The sequence below is a fragment of the Chrysochloris asiatica genome, unplaced genomic scaffold, assembly GCF_000296735.1.
Source record: "Chrysochloris asiatica unplaced genomic scaffold, ChrAsi1.0 scaffold00007, whole genome shotgun sequence".
Classification (NCBI taxonomy): domain Eukaryota; kingdom Metazoa; phylum Chordata; class Mammalia; order Afrosoricida; family Chrysochloridae; genus Chrysochloris; species Chrysochloris asiatica.
Genome location: NW_006408525.1, coordinates 5,689,039 through 5,705,906, shown reverse-complemented (window position 1 = coordinate 5,705,906; position 16,868 = coordinate 5,689,039). Strand labels below are relative to the sequence as shown.

At 38.7% G+C, this 16,868-nt stretch overlaps 1 protein-coding gene across 1 annotated transcript in view; it reads right to left on the bottom strand.

The window, feature by feature from the left end:
* The window catches only part of ACACA (acetyl-CoA carboxylase alpha), a 336,306-nt gene that overhangs the window by 162,026 nt on the left and 157,412 nt on the right, over nt 1-16,868 (bottom strand). The window contains exons 25-28 of the mRNA XM_006832345.1: nt 13,001-13,125; nt 3,733-3,846; nt 2,423-2,536; nt 1,090-1,179 (exon numbers count right to left, since the gene is read on the bottom strand). Coding sequence (XP_006832408.1) covers nt 1,090-1,179; nt 2,423-2,536; nt 3,733-3,846; nt 13,001-13,125 — 443 coding nt within the window. The remainder of the gene's footprint in view (nt 1-1,089; nt 1,180-2,422; nt 2,537-3,732; nt 3,847-13,000; nt 13,126-16,868) is intronic.

Genomic DNA, 16,868 nt, shown 5'->3' with positions numbered 1-16,868 from the left:
TTGATGGTCCCAGAGGCCTCCGTTCCTATCCTGGAGAATTAATCACTCCATTCCTTGTTACAAAACTTCCCCCTTTGCATTTCCAACCCTCACAATCTGTCCTGATAAGCATTATTCACTACATTATCACGAGTTACCCATCTGTATCTCCTTTCATCAGCTCCACCCAGACAGATTGAATAGTACCTACTGGAGATTCTGCCTTCCGCCATGCTCCCTAGCATCACGTTCCCTCTTGAAAGCTTGTAAGCCAGTCACTTCTTGCCTTTGTATCCCCCCTCCCCATTTGAGTATCCAATGTCCAAGCTGCTCTTCTCCGTCCACTCTGTGTGTGTGTGAATATTTCTTGCTGTGAGGATTTGTTCCCTTTTGAGTCTCTGCTCCATAGGTATAGGTCAAGTTCATCAGACTGTATCAGCTCACTCTTTTTTTTTTCCCCTTCTTCTTTCTTTTCCTGGTTGAGCTCCGATCATCCAGTCAACCGGTCCAGGTCACATGGGTATCATATGTCCTCTCTTCCTGTCAGCCGGTAGCTCCACTCTCCTCTTGAGTCCTCCGTGGCCACGCCACTGACTCTGGGCCCAAGAGTCCCCAGGCCTCTTCACACTGCTTGTCAACCAGGTCCCCAACTGGGTCCACAGAAGTCCACTGAACATTGTAGGGCTTAGCTTGCCACTTCATTGCTGCCTTTACTCCACTTCCCCCCATCGGCAACGCGTGTGGTCACCAATTAGAGCGTGCATTTCTGTTGAGTCTTAGAGTCTTGGAAGGGGGTTTGCATTGAGAGGACCTGGCCATTTGCCTTGATGTTTTCTAGGGAGGCGATTTTTTTGTTCTTGTAGTAACAGCCCATCTGCCTCCATTTTTCCTGCAGGTCTTTCTTTCAAGAGGTATCTTTTAGTCTTCTAGCCACTCCAGGCTGGTCTACTCATCCTTTCAAGTGGAGATTTCTCGTGTTATCTATGTTTTTACTGTAGTGAAAAATTTAAATTAACAAGTCTTAAAACCAAAGGGGGTGGGCGAGGCAAACAGAGAAAAGCAACTAGAAACAAAGAGAAACTGTAATGTCGTATTACCATAAAAACTTACTTCCAGAGCTGCCATCCTCACTACCTGGTTGCTGTGATAAAAGAAGTTGGGCAGGACATCAAAAATAGATGTTTCAGACAAGATGAGTTTCTGGAAAGTATAAAAACAGACTTAAGCGATTACATTCCCAGAGAGAACAATTGCAATAGATTTCACTGTATTTGGCATTCTAGACAGCTACTGAAGCCTAAGAATTGTTGTTGTTTTTTTTAAATGAACACCATATATGAGTTTAATCTCATTATGCCTCCATTTCCTCAACTATGAAATGGGGAAAATAATAGTTTCTGTCATCCTAGAGCTGTTGTGAGGATTATGAGTCACTACGTGTAAAATCCTTAAAATAATGCATAAACAATATGCATTATTAACTAACAATAATGCCTTAATTGCATACTATTAAAAGTGTTCAGGAGCCCTGGTAACATAATGGGTTATGGAGTTGGGCTGCTAACCACAATGTAACACGTCAGGAGAAAAATGAGGCTGTCTGCTCCCATAAAGATTTACAGCCTCAGAAACTCTATACAGGGTCTCTATGAGTCAGAATCCATTCTGTGGCTTATCACCAGCATTATAAGTATTTATTACTCTTACTATTTTTTTCTGACATATATTTGTACTGCACTTTCTAAATAATATCTCTTAATTCCACGATAACCCTGTGGTTCCTAGATTCCATGAATCAAATTAAGAAAGAATATCCTTCTCCTTCTAGTCTCCCTAGAAAGAAATTTTAGAGAAAATCTGAAGAGTACCTTTGTCAGATATAACAATAGTACAGTTCTAAGGGGAAAAACAGAACAATGTTTAAAAATAATAGTCAAGGTATTTCCAGTATGCAATAAAATTAGCCAATACTCAATTGTATTATAACATAGGCTGTTTATAAAACTTAGGCACTAAAATAATAGTTAAATAGCTTTGCCTCCAGAAGGATGACAACTATGTATACAAGGGGGTTTCAAAAAGTTCATGGGAAAATGGAATGAAAAGATAATGGAATTTTTCTACAAGCTTTTTAAAGCCCCTTCACACATCTGATTCAAGTATCAGAAATCAACCAAGGCTGCCACTGAGTTCTGACCTAGGATAACTTCCAAGGTAGCACACTTTTTGTTAGTTGGGCCTATTTGGCTTTTAAACTAAACTACAAGCTTAAAAGCATTTTCATGGAAAAAGCATTTATAAAATAGAAAAAGTTAAAAAAAAAAATCAAGGTATGAAACTTCATTACATTGAAAATCAAAATTAATTGGTTGCTTGATTAAGCTATGCTTTGATATAAAAGGGACAACAGTGGAGAGTAGCAGACAGGAAAAGATATACCTACCTGCAGGTTCTCAATACAGAATTGATGCCCGTACATGTCTATAGCTGATAGAAAGATAGACTCTACTTGGTTATGCCGAAGCTCATAGGATGGCAAATGGGAGGCAATAAGAACCTAGAGTCAGAGCAAAATAAGAGGCATAAGTTCCTGAGGGAGTGATTATTCTAGGCTCCTATTAGGCAACTCTGATACAAAAGTAATAAATATAAATCTGTACGCAACAGTCATCAAAGATAAAACAGACTAAGTAAAACAACTTCTAGGTCCTATAACACAGAGTCAATGCCACCAAATACTGAATCTCAGTTGACTCTCACCATGATTTGTGTTGTGGGCAATTTCCCATGGAGGCAGGGGGAAGGGAGAGAAAACAGCTTCAATCAAGTTCTATCAGTGCATGTGATTTACCATTGCAAAGCTGCTAGTCCTGGGGACTGCATGACTAGCTGTTAATTGGGAATCCGATCTGGCAGGGAGCAGCTGTGGGGAAGGTGGCTACAGCAGATCTAGCTAGCTTTTTGCAACTTAGAAACAGAAAGAAAGCTTAGGGAAAAGCTTCTGTGACAACCTTAGGTTCTCAGCAGCAAGGAGAAGGTGTCAGTAAGTAACATCAATGCACATGAGGGGCAGAGAGTAGAAGCAGTATCACAACCAAATAAGGACACGATAGGACCTCAGTACCCTCAGCAGATCACTGCTAGGTTCAATAACTCTTGAGTAGTTCAGTGACATGGATACAATTGTAGAGAAAGCAGAAGGTCATTGAACAACTTCAAACACTGCTTCCTTGTCAATGACCAAACACTGAAACACAGAGGGAGCACCAACTTCCAGCTTCCCTGCTGAAACCTTTTGGAATGGAAATGAAGACTACAAGGTGAAACTAACCAAACTTCTCTGGGGTTTTTCTGAGTGCAAGACACTAAGGTTCATTTCATTATGTTTTTTCCACACTTGATTTTTTTTTCCCTATACACTTACTTTAAGTGTTCCTCTGTTTCTAAGTTCCCTTTGGGAAATCTGAAATATTCGGTCTATTTCCTTCCCTCAGTTCCCTGACCCTGGTTTGTAGGGAGGGTAGGGAATGATATACCAGGAGTTTCAAAGGGTTCCTCTCTAGTAATACTCATTTTCATCTTTTCTCTAAAAATATGTGTGCAAAACTTTGCTCTGAGGATAATGTTACATATATTTTAAAAATTGGAGTGGTCTTTCTTAAGGTGATTCGAGTTAAAAAGTTCAGTATGTCTTAGGACAACCCAACCTATGAAAACCATTTCTCCCTCACCTTAACTAACCAATGTCCTTACCTGGCGTGCTCGAAGTGCCACTTTAGCATTGGTGGTCTTACTGAGTTGAGTTAGTTCGGTGAGGATGTTCAGTAGCTCATCAGTGAGAGTAGGGTCTCGGCCACACAACTGATCCTAATTGTGAAAGAACATACCCATTAAAAAGAACTGAGGTGAACAGGACTTTGAAATGGGGAAAGAGAATAAAATCAAAGTAGACATAAGCAAATTATTGGGAATATGTAAAATTCCTGTTATTTTTATCCTAAACAAATAGTTAAGAAGATCCCATAGGAGGAGGCTGCTAAAGAGAAGTCCATACACCTCAGTCATTGAGATTCATAATTTCTAAATTTCTTTAAAAATTAGCACTGCACTTTTTGACGTGCCGAAATCATTAAAAGGGGCCAAGAGAGTTCTGAGTCAGAAATAGCAGGTGCTGTCTCAAAGTTTAAAGAGGTTTTAAATAATGTAGGGACTAAATTGGCCTTCTGGCTCCCTCTCCCACTTTTGGAAAGGCAGCATTGTAAAGAAAAAGGAAGGGTATTCTGATAGTTCTATTGCACAAATCAAATGTTCAGCACCCAAGAGGTTACCAAATTGAAACACAAGATCAAGTTATTCACTTATAAACACACACTAAATAAAAACACCATTTTATATTCTGACCATTCTGCATCCAGCATTTATTCTCTCACTGTATCAAGACTCATTTCATCATATCTAATTCTGGTCAGTCCTAACTGGATTAGTGGGAGAAATGAGCTCATATTATAGAATTCATGGTTTATTCAGAATTGGGCCCTTCAATCCTTCAATTAAAAAAAAATATTTAAATGTCCTAACAATTTTCTTCATGTACTTTGGTGAGTTTATTAAAAGTGTGGGACTTTTGGCCTTTGGGGCACATATGCATTCACCAAAACACCTTTCCCCAAGCCCCTACAATTTATCTATCAAAAATAAAATATTATTTAAATAGTCAACATCATTATGCTAGTAAGGTGACTTCTCAAACACTGTCAAGCTATTTCTGGTTGTCAATCCACCAAGCACAGTTCTGCTCCAAGTGTCAAGAATGATAAAATATATCATAGGATCTAGAGTTAAGAAAGGGAAAATATTGTTTTCAGCCATTTAAGGCAATAACTTCACTCATCTGATTGCAAAGAAGAAAAGCTGCTGTTAAAGTAAGATCCATGGTTCTGCTGAAAAGAGTCATAGGGCATAAAAGGAGAGGAGAGGAGTAAATGCAGCTATGCAGCATCTTTTGCTGCAGATAGTGGTTACAAATCGGGCTGCTATCCTCAAGGTCAGCAGTTCGAAACTACCAGCCGTTCCGCGGGAGAAAGATGAGACTTTCTGCTCCCATAAAGGTTTACAGCCTTGGGAACCCTGTGCAGGGTCGCTGTGAGTCGGAACTGACTTGACAGCACCTAACAACAATGAGCAAAAAGGAGTCCTGGTGTGGTGCTGTTGGCTAATGCGTCAGACTGCAAAGTTGTTTAAACTGCAAGGTCGGTGGTTCAAGCTCACCAGCTGCTCCCTTGAAACCCTATACAGGGTCGCTATGGGTCGGAATCGACTCAATGGCACTTAACAACAACAATGAGCAAAAATTTCATAAGAATATATAAAACTACCAAATACAAGACCATAAAAAGACAGAAGGAGATTACGGGTAAATTACAGTACGTAGAGAAGCACTGGACTCCTGGTGTGGTGCTATGGAATCAGCCAGCATTGGACTAGATAAGCAGGATAAGCACAAGGTTGGTGGTTCAAATCCACCAGTTGTTCCTCAGAAACTCTATATGGTATTCCTATGAGTTGGAACCAATTTAACGGCACTTAACAGAGAAACAGAAGTTAAGTGTTCCCTACCTAAACCCTTCTTTATTCAATACTAATAATCAAACAAACAAAAACCAGATGCTGTTGAGTTGACTCTGACTTAATGGCAATACTGTATCTGTAAGAGTAGAATTAAGGAGCTCTGGTAGCATAGTGGTTACGAATCGGGCTGTTAACCTCAAGGTCAGCAGTTGAAACTACCAGCTGTTCCACGGGAGACAGATGAGGCTTTCTGCTCCTGTAAAGATTTACAACCTCGGAAACCCTGTGCAGGGTCGTTATGAGTCGGAACCAACTCTACAGTACTTAACAACAACAACAAAAGTAGAATTGTGCTATTTCAGGTTTTCAATTGCTGATTTTTTAGAAGTAGATTGCCAGGGCTTTCTTCCAAGGCACTGCTAGGCAGACTCAAACTTTCAACCTCTGTTAACAGTTGAGCATGTTAACTGTTTGCCCCACCCAGGAATTCTCATATTCCATTCTGAGATATTCATTTCAATCTCAGAACGCTCCACTGAAAGATGTAAAAACATTAACAAGAGTCTTGGGTAATACCACAACTTAGCTACTCTGCTAACAGTCACATTAAAGTGTCAACATTAATAAACATCAGCATGATACAGTGAAATACTACCCAACTTTGAAAAATAATGATTAATCTGCAAAACACTTCATAATATGGACGAACTTGGAGGACCACTAAGCCAAGTGAAATTAGTCAATCATAAAAGGGCAAATATTTTATGAGACCATTATTATTAAAAAGTCATGAAAATGTTTTCATGCTAAAAGAAACATTCTTTAATGGTTATCAGGGGTGGGAAGGAAGGGAGACTAATTCACTGGTTAGAGCAGAGTGGGGAATGTCCAGCCTGCGGCCTTCATCATTTGGTCTGGCCTTACCAAGGCAACTGCAGTTGTAGCCATTACATTGTTGTTGTTGTTAAGTGCCACTGAGCTGGTTGTGATGCATTACACATTGTTGTTTTTGTTGCTAAGTGCCATTGAGTTGATTTTGACTCATAGTGTGACCTTGTATCGGGTTTCCTAGCAGTGGGTGGTGAAGTTGAACTAGTGACCTTGTGGTTCAAACCAACCTTATGGTCCAATGCACCACATCAGGACTCAATTAAATGTCTGACCAAATACAGCTGGTTAATTTTTAAGTTGTTAATTCTGTATGGCCCGCAAATGATGTAAATATTTTGGAAGAAAAAAGGTTCCTCACCTCTGGGCTATAGTGTAGACACATGTGAACTTGTGTGATGAGGAAGGCAATATACAGTAAATGGGTGGTTGAAAAAAGAATGACAAAGGCAGGGGAAGACAAGAGGAGGAGTGCACACACAATCCTGCAATAACAGTGATCTATGGATATACAGGATGAACAAGTAGGGAAGGCAGACTGGGCGTATATCTACAAACATATATAAAGGTTTGATTGAGGTTATTGGTATGAACCTTTGTTGCAAACATTATCTATGAATGTGGCAGAACAAACAGGGGGCAAAGTTATGAAAACGTCTTGTTGTTAAATGCTGTCGAGTCGGGGTTCTAACTCACTGCCACCCTATATAGGGTTTCTGAGGCTATAAATCTTTGAGGGAGCAGAATGCCTCATCTTTCTCTCATGGAGCGGTAGGTAGGTTTGAACCTCTGACCTTGTGGTTTGCAATCCAGTGTTTATTCTACAGGACCACAAAACACCTTCAGGGAATTAGGTGCTGGGCCTGGGGGCTTAGGACCATAGTCTTGGGAGACATGATGGTCACTTGGTATAATGTGGTCCACAAAGACAATGTTCTACATCCTGTTTTGGTCAGTAGCGACTAGGATCTTAAAAGCTCCTAAGTGGCCACCTAAAGTACAACTATAGATCTCTCCATGTGTGGATGAAAGAATGATAAACATGAAGATGCTTGGAATCAATTAATCTAATAGTATAATGAGCCAACTGATCATCAGTCTCCATGACCCCGAGACCAGAACTACATGGTGCTCAACTATCGCTACCAACTGTTTTGAAAGGGATCACATTAGAAGGTCCCGGATAGAGTGGGAGAAAATGTGGAACAAAACTAAGAATTATTTTTAAAAGACTAGGCTTGCTGGTCAGAAAGAGACTAGAAGAAATTAAGATGATGGCCCTTAATCAGCCTTCAGATCTGGCACTGAACTCACCCTTGTGACTCAATTTTCAGCCAAGCAGTACATAAGGAAGACAACACCACTACTGAGGCATGTACACCATGAAACAGTTAACCATTCAGGATTAAAAAGGGCAGCATTACTAAGGGACTAATTTCAGAGGGTTGGAAAGACAGTGGAATGGAAACAAGAAATTGATGCCACATTGACGGATTGCAATCAGTGAAATGAAATGAAGTATATGCTTTGATGAATGTAAAACTGATGGTTTACTCTGTAAACCATCACCAAATTCACAAAAAGTTAAAAAGTCAGCATAGCAAACTAACAACACTAGCCACTTTTTCAGCTTACATAAGATTTGATATGAAATGTTTCCCCCTTTAAGCAAATCCAGGTTTAACTTATGCAATTAAACCAAAAGAAAAAAATGGACTTATTTTCTTGCCTAACTATAGAGCATACTTTAACTTAAAAACAGAACTCTCAAAACCACTTCTTCATTTCACATTTTCACTATGAGAGAAAGGGAGTGAGCAGAAGATAGGGAAGTATCAGTATTGGTAAAGAAAAAAAAAAGTGAACTATGGATATTATCACTAGCTGATAATCTTCTGGGCTCTTGGTGATAAAGCACAGAAATCACACCTTTCTGGGACAGGAAATATCAAATAGTATGACAGCCACTCCTACTATTATTAGTTTATACTGACTGAGAAATTTGTCCCTCAAATATTATTTTCTCCAGTATTATCACTGGTGTTTAGAAAATTATGTGTAGAGTAATTTTCTCAACCCTCTCTTGTCCTTGACCCAGATATAAAATTCAAATCCTGAAAGAAACCACTAGAGATAGAAGACCATCCTGTTCTTCAGAACCACCCATCTTAAGATGCAAACATCCAACAGGAAGCTTATGAATCTTTATCTAAAAATACACTTCCTTGCTTTGGTTAACTGGACAGGCCATCTAATCTTGGTTAGCATTTTGTGATGATGCCATTGTCTTATGGCTATGTCAGTAATGTGTTTCTTCAACATAAAGAGGTTCATTAAAAGAACCTATCTGTGGGTTCTAGAATTATAAGTCACTTTCATAAATATAGGTCAAAAGTGAACATTATTTTTTAGGAATGACTAAGATTGGCACAATACAGTTACTTCTTGCTTTTATTCTTGACCTGGCTGGTAGCTAATTAATGGAAATATCTTACAACTGCAGAAATATACTAACTATGTTTAAATGCCAACACCACAGGCAAAGTGAAGCAACTGACTACCAGAAAAGTCCAGTAAAGTTCAACTTGGTCTTAGCACCCTAAGCAGTACAAATAATGCCTCTGAGGAAGGCAATCATGAATGAAAAAATGTGAGCTAACATGTAATGCCCCCAAGACATTAACTGGCTAAACTGCATGAAACATTAATCCCATTATCAGTAATGACTTGGTAGCTTCTTCCAACCATCACAGCTAGACTTTTGGACATTGCAAGAATGTCATGGAAAAAGTCTTAATAAAAAATGGTTAATATCAGCAAACTTAGTATCACTGAGAAAGACTTTTCTCCTTTACTTACATATTAGACAAGATCATTTGCAAATACGTTTTTAAAAAATGCACTAACAAACTTTTGAAATGCTGCCTATCTAAACCAAACAGAGGTTCATCTGCATAGCCCATTCACATGGAAGAAAGTTCATGTGGCCCATACCAGAAATAAAATATAAGCAGTGAAAGATTACTCAGAATCTAAGCAGCAACAGGACATGTGCTTGCTATCTAGACAAAAAGAGCCCTGGTAGCACTGTGGAATATGCACCGGACTGCTAACCACAATGTTGGTGGTTCAAACCCACTTGCCACTCCATGGTAGAAAGATGAAGTTGTCTGCTGTGGTAAAAATTTACAGTCTTAGAAACCCTATATGAGTTGAAATCGATTTGATGGCAGTGAGTATCTAATACTATGTAGGTATTAATACTTCTCATTTATATTAAATTGCTTAGAAGTCTCTGGGAGGTATCAAAGTTTAAGCATGTGACTGCTAGCCAAAAAGGTTAGCAATTAAACCCTACCTAGTGGAGCCTTGGAAGACAGACCTGGACATCTGTTTTCAAAAGTTTACATTCTTGAAAACCTTGTAAAGCAATTCTACTCTGCAACCCTGGGTGCCATGAGTCAGAATTAAGACAATCAACAACAACAACAATTAATTGCTTTGATTGAGCAGTACTTTAAATATCTCTAAATAGATAAAAGTAAAATACTGAGCTATAAGCCTTTGTGTATGAAGTTAGATTTAAGAAATAAGAACTTTAAACAGTTAGATTTCCTATTGGCCTTCCAGACGTTCAGTCTTAGAACAATGTTTTTTATTTGAAAGAAACTTGTCAAGACCTGATATTTTGCTTTCAGTTATGGTGAAAGATGAGCAGAAACCTGCTAAAAAGTCCTGGAGGCAAGTTACCAGTAGGTAGACAAGTTATGGTAACACCTAGAGAGGATGAATGTACCTCTTCAACCTGGAGCAGCCCCACATTCTATAACAGATTCTCAGAAGCCTGATTTTGTTTTTAACCCCTCTTCTAGGTTCAAAAATACACCATTAATATTCCTACTGCTAGAAAACAAAGACTAGAATACAGGGCATATAACAATCAATCAGGAAGTCAAGGAACAAAAAAGGAAATCAGCAGAAAACATAAGTTGGGAAGATCAAAACAATGCCATCTGCAAAGGACACTTAAGTATAGAAATGGAATCCAAACAACTAAAATGGCTTTTATTTGAAGCCCTATACAGAGTGGTTACTATGAGTCGGAACTGACTCAACATCACTAAACAACAACGGAAAACCACCATTAATGCAGATATGAATGAGAGGTGAGGCAAGGTCTTTCTACTGTCAAAGAAGAAAGGGAATAGAAGAGAGCTGGTGTTCTGTAATGTCAAACCATAAGAGAACAACTTCTGACACTCAATCTGTCAATTAACGTCTAGATTTCTAACTCTCTCAGATGAAGGTAAGAATAAGTGATATTTCAAAATAAGTTAAATGATGCGAAAACCTACAGACCCTACTTGTATTTGCTGAGTTTTGTTTTTACAAGAAAAATAAACAAAAGGACAAATCCATCTTCCACATTCACATTTTCTATCTCTCACCTCACCTCCTCTCTATGGTATTCCTCCAAACACTAAGGAGAAGCTCTTTTCTCCAAAAAGCTCAGCTTGTTGCAAAGAAAGTTTGGGTCCCATTCATGCAGGTAAAAAGTAATCAGGATGACAAGGTGGTGGGGGAGGAACAGCAGCAAGTATGAGTCCCATTGGCTTCTGCCTGTCCTGACTGGCAAGAGCAGAAAGCAAAGCCTCAAACCAGTTCTCTGACAGGGCCCAACGCCTCTGCAGCACCCCCCGTGTAATTACACACTTGAGTGACTGGACTCTGAAGAAAATTGAAGGCCTGAGCTCCGAACAGCTGCCATTTTCTCTCTCCATCACACCAGCGTGATTACTTGAGAAATGAACAGCCCCGGCTCAAAGCTACTCCAGAATTCTCAGAGGAAATATGGCTCCGTGTTCCAATAATGAGATTCTTAAGGCAAGCGTTACTTACAATCACTCCGCAAAAGGAGCGAGCCGAGCCCCTATATCTTACAAATTAGAATTTAAGAAACCCAGCGACAGTCTTGGACGATCATTACTCTTCTGCTGCTCCAAGGATTCTGGGCTTTGGTCTATTTTTAGTGCAAAAACCTGTTAGGTTCTTAAAAAGGTAATCATAATAAAATGGAAAAACCCCACCATAATTAGCTTCATACGAAGGCAAATTCTGCCCCATTTTAGGCCAAACTGATGGATTCCTCTACCCCTTCATCATTATCCATTTCTGCCAAAAAGTCATAGCTTTATTCAAATGAGAATTAACAATCTTCATGACAAATTTAAAAAAAGGCTAAATAATCAGAGATTTCTTCCCTCTGAGGGCAAAAAAAAAAAAAAAAAATCATCCCTAAAAGCTGCCACTTAAAAAAGTTGAAATATTATTATATAATGCTGAAGTATATTTTTTTCCTTTCAAACATTTGAGTTCCCCATTATCTAGCTATTCCAGGCTAGCAAAGGTAATGAACTCTCCTGGTAATTAAGTATTTTTAAAAAGTAGCTGTTCTAAAAGAATATTACATTCTCTAGAGTAAACCAGCTAGAACAGAAACTGAATAAGCAGCATTTCTATTAACCAGAGACACAGTTTACACTCAAACTATAGAAGAACACTACTGTCTTAAAATGTGAGTAGATAATTCCCCTTCATTCTGAAATAAGAAGTAAAAAATGGCAGTTAGAAAAAAAAAAGATTTGTTTTTTCCTTCCAAGATGAAATGATAATATTCAGGTACCAATACCACCAATTCCAAAACAGGACAAAAAATATAAAACTCCCTAAGATAAAAGGTAAACATTCTGAAAAGATAAAAGCTAACATACAGTACCAATGCAACTGCTCAGGAACATGGATCCAGGGACTCTAACAATAATCCTATAGTTCTCTGAGACCTAGAATCACTTCAGCCAGATAGCTCTAAAAGGGAAAGATTAATAATAAACTTTAGAAATCCCTGAGTCCATAAAATTTTTACTCAGAGACAGCTTTTTTGTGTGTGCTGTTCCTTTTGTTTCCCCACCTTGTACATCAGTTACATTCACATTTACCAAATCTTGCTCCTATGTGCACTTCCTGCTAGCTTTCCTACTATTAATTTATGATAATCAAAGCATTTCTCTACTAACAGTACAATCCTAACAGCTTAAATTTTCATGTAAAACAAAACTGGACCAAAGAAGTTGCAGAATAAAATAAAATTTCTTTGGTGAGTGATCACTACAACCTTTGATGAGGAGATCACTACTACATTTTTAACAGTTTTTGTTTATTGTTTCTTTTACAGTTTTGACATAACCACTGTATATCCATGGAACAAAACATAATTACAATGAAGAGTACACTGATTAGATAAGACTACATTTTAAAGTTACTGTCATGAGTGACAAAAGGAATAGTGAAACATGAGAGTCTCTGGCATAACAGCCAAAAGTCTTTTCCTAACTGCAATAGGTTACTTCAGGTTAAAGACAGATAGAGCTGAGAAAATGCTAATCTACAACTCAAGTCTCACTCAATCCACAATAGCATTCTCTCTTAACCACAGCCATCAGAAGGAGAAAATGCTTTTTTTCCATATCATAAACCACCCTTCCATAACCTGAAGAATAGAACTTACAATAAGCATTGTGACCAGAAGATTCTTCTTGGTGACTTGAGCATGAGAGAAGATGTAGTTCAGTACAGTATTCATGTCACTCTTGTTCTCCTCCCGTAAGGCAAACACACATTTGTCATAGTGACCTGAAAGCAGCAAAAAAAATTGGTCCTCTCCCATGTATGAATGTTCATATTTACATACTATTTTTTTTTTCTTTTAAATGTTTAAAGCCCCCAATTTTCTTTTGAATGTTTTAAATTCCCCTTGTAAGAAATGAGAAAAAAAATTTCTTAAATTTTCCTGGAAGGATCTGTACAGAATTGGGCGATCTAGTCAACTCCAACTCATAATGACCCTTTAGAACAGCGCAGAACTGCTCCATAGGGTTTCTTTAAAGGAGTTGAGGGATTCATCTTTCACCCACACAGCAACTGGCGTGTTTGAACTGCTGACTTGCGATTAGCAGGCCAACGCTGACCCACTGTCCTACCAAGGTTTTTTTTTTTTTAAGTTTTTATTGTGACTTGAGTGATAGTTTACACGGAAGAACATTGGTTTTACACTCATCATTTCATTGCAATGATTACATTTTCCTCCGTGTATCATCATTCAACAGTAGTTTTGCTTCTATTCCCTATTGTGTTTTATTTATTTTTTGGGGGAGGGGAGGGAATGTACACAAAAACACTCAAAAATCATTTAAACAACCAAAGGGCACATTCTGCAAGCCTGCTCCTGGCTTACAACACCTTGCCGCCAGCATACAGCCTTTCTCTTTTCCATGAGCAGTCCTCCTCAGCTGCTCCATCTCTCCATGTCCTCATCTCTGCCTCCATCTCTGGTGTCGCTGCTTCTCTGGATAGGGTCCAACATTCTGCTCGTGTTTGTCTCCCTTGATGGTCCTAGGGTCCTCTGTTCCTGGACTGTAAGATTAACTATTCCCCACTTTTTGTTACAAAACTTCTACCTTTACAGTTGTGACGATCGCAATTAGCCATAACAATTATTCATTATTGAATCTAAGAATCTTATCTCCATCTTCTTTCACCAGACCCACCCAGACAAGATGAAAACTATTCAATGGGGAGTCTACCTTCCCTGCACACTCTGAAACTAAACTCCTTGAAAACTTGTAAGCCAGTTACTTCCTGTTTTTATAGCCCCCATTTTAGGTAGCCAATGTCTAAGTTGCCCATCCCTATCAACCCTGTATACAGATGGCATAGGATTAATACTTGATGTTCAAACTCCTTCCCTCTCAGTTGGTATTTTGAGCTACTACATCCACAAGTATAGGTCAAGTTCACCAAACTGTAGCATTTTACACTTGTTTCCTTTATCAAAAAATTTTTTTTTTAAATCTTCCTCTAGTCAAATTCTGATCATCAAGCCATTGAAGCTAGGTCGAATGGGTACTATCTACAAATTTGGGCATTCTTGTGCATCTCCCCTCACTTCATATCAATTGGATTTCAGTTCACTCTCAGCTCTAGCCCTCCATGGCTCTGTCCTGGTCCATGGGCTCAGGAGTCTCCTGGTTTCAACACATGTCAGACCAACCAGCTCTTCCTCATCTTTCTCTCATTTCCAGGTCACCGGGACTTACTAGGGTGTTTTACAGAGTTGGTAGTTTATGCAGTTTCTTGAAAAGGAATGCTAAACTAGGAATCAGGCAATCTGGATATAAAATGTAGGCTGAAGGCCTTGCTCTGTTACTAATTTTCTGTGTGTTACTAGGCAAATCACTTCTGACCTCAATTTTATTAAAAAAAAAAAACAAAAAAAAAACGGGGTGGAGAATGTATCTTTAATACTGGGGATTTGAGAACAACTCTAGTACCACCCATACTCCAAACTCTTTCATTCAACTTTGGGCATGATTTACTTAGAATAAAGGATTTGTTGCTTAAATAGGTATTTCAAAACCATTAACTCAGACAATATGATGTTTATAATTTGAGATTCTAGATTCCTTGTGAACCACTGTAAATATTTCATTCTAATAGACAGAAACAACTTTAGTTAAAGAACAGAAAACCTAACACACTAAACAAATGTATCATGATTGCCAGGTCTAGAATCAACACATTTTCCCCTGTAGGTTATGACACAGTTCAGCAATGCCTGGGAATTCCGAGTCCAAACTAAGAAATAAATGCATTAAACAAAAGGTCTATGAAAACTAAAGCTTAAGAATATTTTCATTGGCCTTTCATAAGGCCACAAGGTATAGTTAGTGCTGGGTAGGAAAGCAGTGCCTTAAAACAGAAGCTTAACCATCAGACACATTATCGTGATATCTACCATGTTCCTAACAGGCATTCATGTGCTTGAGCTCATTGTTGCAAACATTGTTGCCAATCCATCTTGTCAACAGTCTTCCTCTTTTTTGTTGATTGGCGCTGTGGGTTAATGCAAAGCCGACTGAACGCAAGGTCAGCGGTTCAAGCTCATTAGATGCTCCTTGGAAACCCTATACAGGGTCGCTATGGGTCAAAATAGACTTGACGGCACTTAACAACAATAACAATTCATTACCAGGCATGATGTCCTTTTTCAGGGACTAGTCCCTCCTGTTAACATGTTAGCAGTATACCATTCTTGCTTCTAAGGAACATTCTGGCTATACTTCTTCCAACTCAGATGTGTTAGTTCTTGTGGAAGTCCACTGTATATTACACTTTCTTCACCAACACCACAATTCATAATGAATTAATTCATCCTTGGTCTTGCTTATTCACTGACCAGCTTTTGCATGAATGAGGCTACTGAAAATTCCATTCCTTAGATCAGGCACACCTTAGTTCACAAAATGGCATATTTGCTTCTGAACACTATAAAGAGATCTTTGATATTTTGACTGCTGTTATATGGGTGTTGATTACTGATCCAAGTAAGATGAAATTCTTGACAACTTCAGTCTTTTCCATTAATCAAGAAGTTGCTTATCGGTCCAGCTGTGAGGACTTTTGTGTTCTATATATTAAGGTATACTCCACACTGAAGTGCTGCAGTCTTTGGTTTTAATCAGTAAGTGCTGCGAGTCCTTTGTGCTTTAACAAGCAATGTATGTCATCTGTATATCACAGGTTGCTAATGAATCTTCCTCCAGTCCTGATGCCACATTCTTCTTCATATAGTCCAGCTTCGCAGATTATTTTCGGAGTACACAGACTGAATAAATATGGTGGGGAAAAATATAACCCTGAACCACACCCTTCCTAAATTTAAATCATTTAATACTCCCTTATTCTATTCAAACTACTACCAATTGATGTGCCACATGAGCATAATTAAATGTTCTGGAATTCCCTTTTTGCATAATGCTATACACTGGAGTCATGGGAGTGGGGCTGTGGGCTAATGCAAAAGACTGCAAAGTCATTTGAATGGCAAGGTCAGTTGTTCAAGCTCATCAGCTGCTCCTTGGAAACCCTATACAGGGTTGCTATGGGTCAAAATCAACTCTACGGCACTTAACAACAACAACATACATGGTATGTTATCCACACTGTCAAAAAGCCTTTGCAGAGTCAATTAAACGTAAGTAAACAAACATAAACATAAAACATATGTAAAAAAGTCAATAGAAACGGTCTCCAAGTGACAAAAATTTCCACAAAGTTATTATACAGGAATGTACCTCGTTCTGGAGTCCTGGTGTGGTGCTGCAGTATAAAGCACTGGACCTCAAAGTCGGCTTGAACTACCAGGTCAGTGGTTCAAACTCACCAGTTGCTCCTCAGAAACCCTATGCAGAGTCACTATGAATTGGAACTGAATAAATGGCACATTGTTGTTGTTGTTAAGTGCCGTGGAGTCGGTTCCGACCCATAGCGACCCTGTACAGGGTTTCCGAGGGTGTAAATCTTTACGGGAGTAGAAA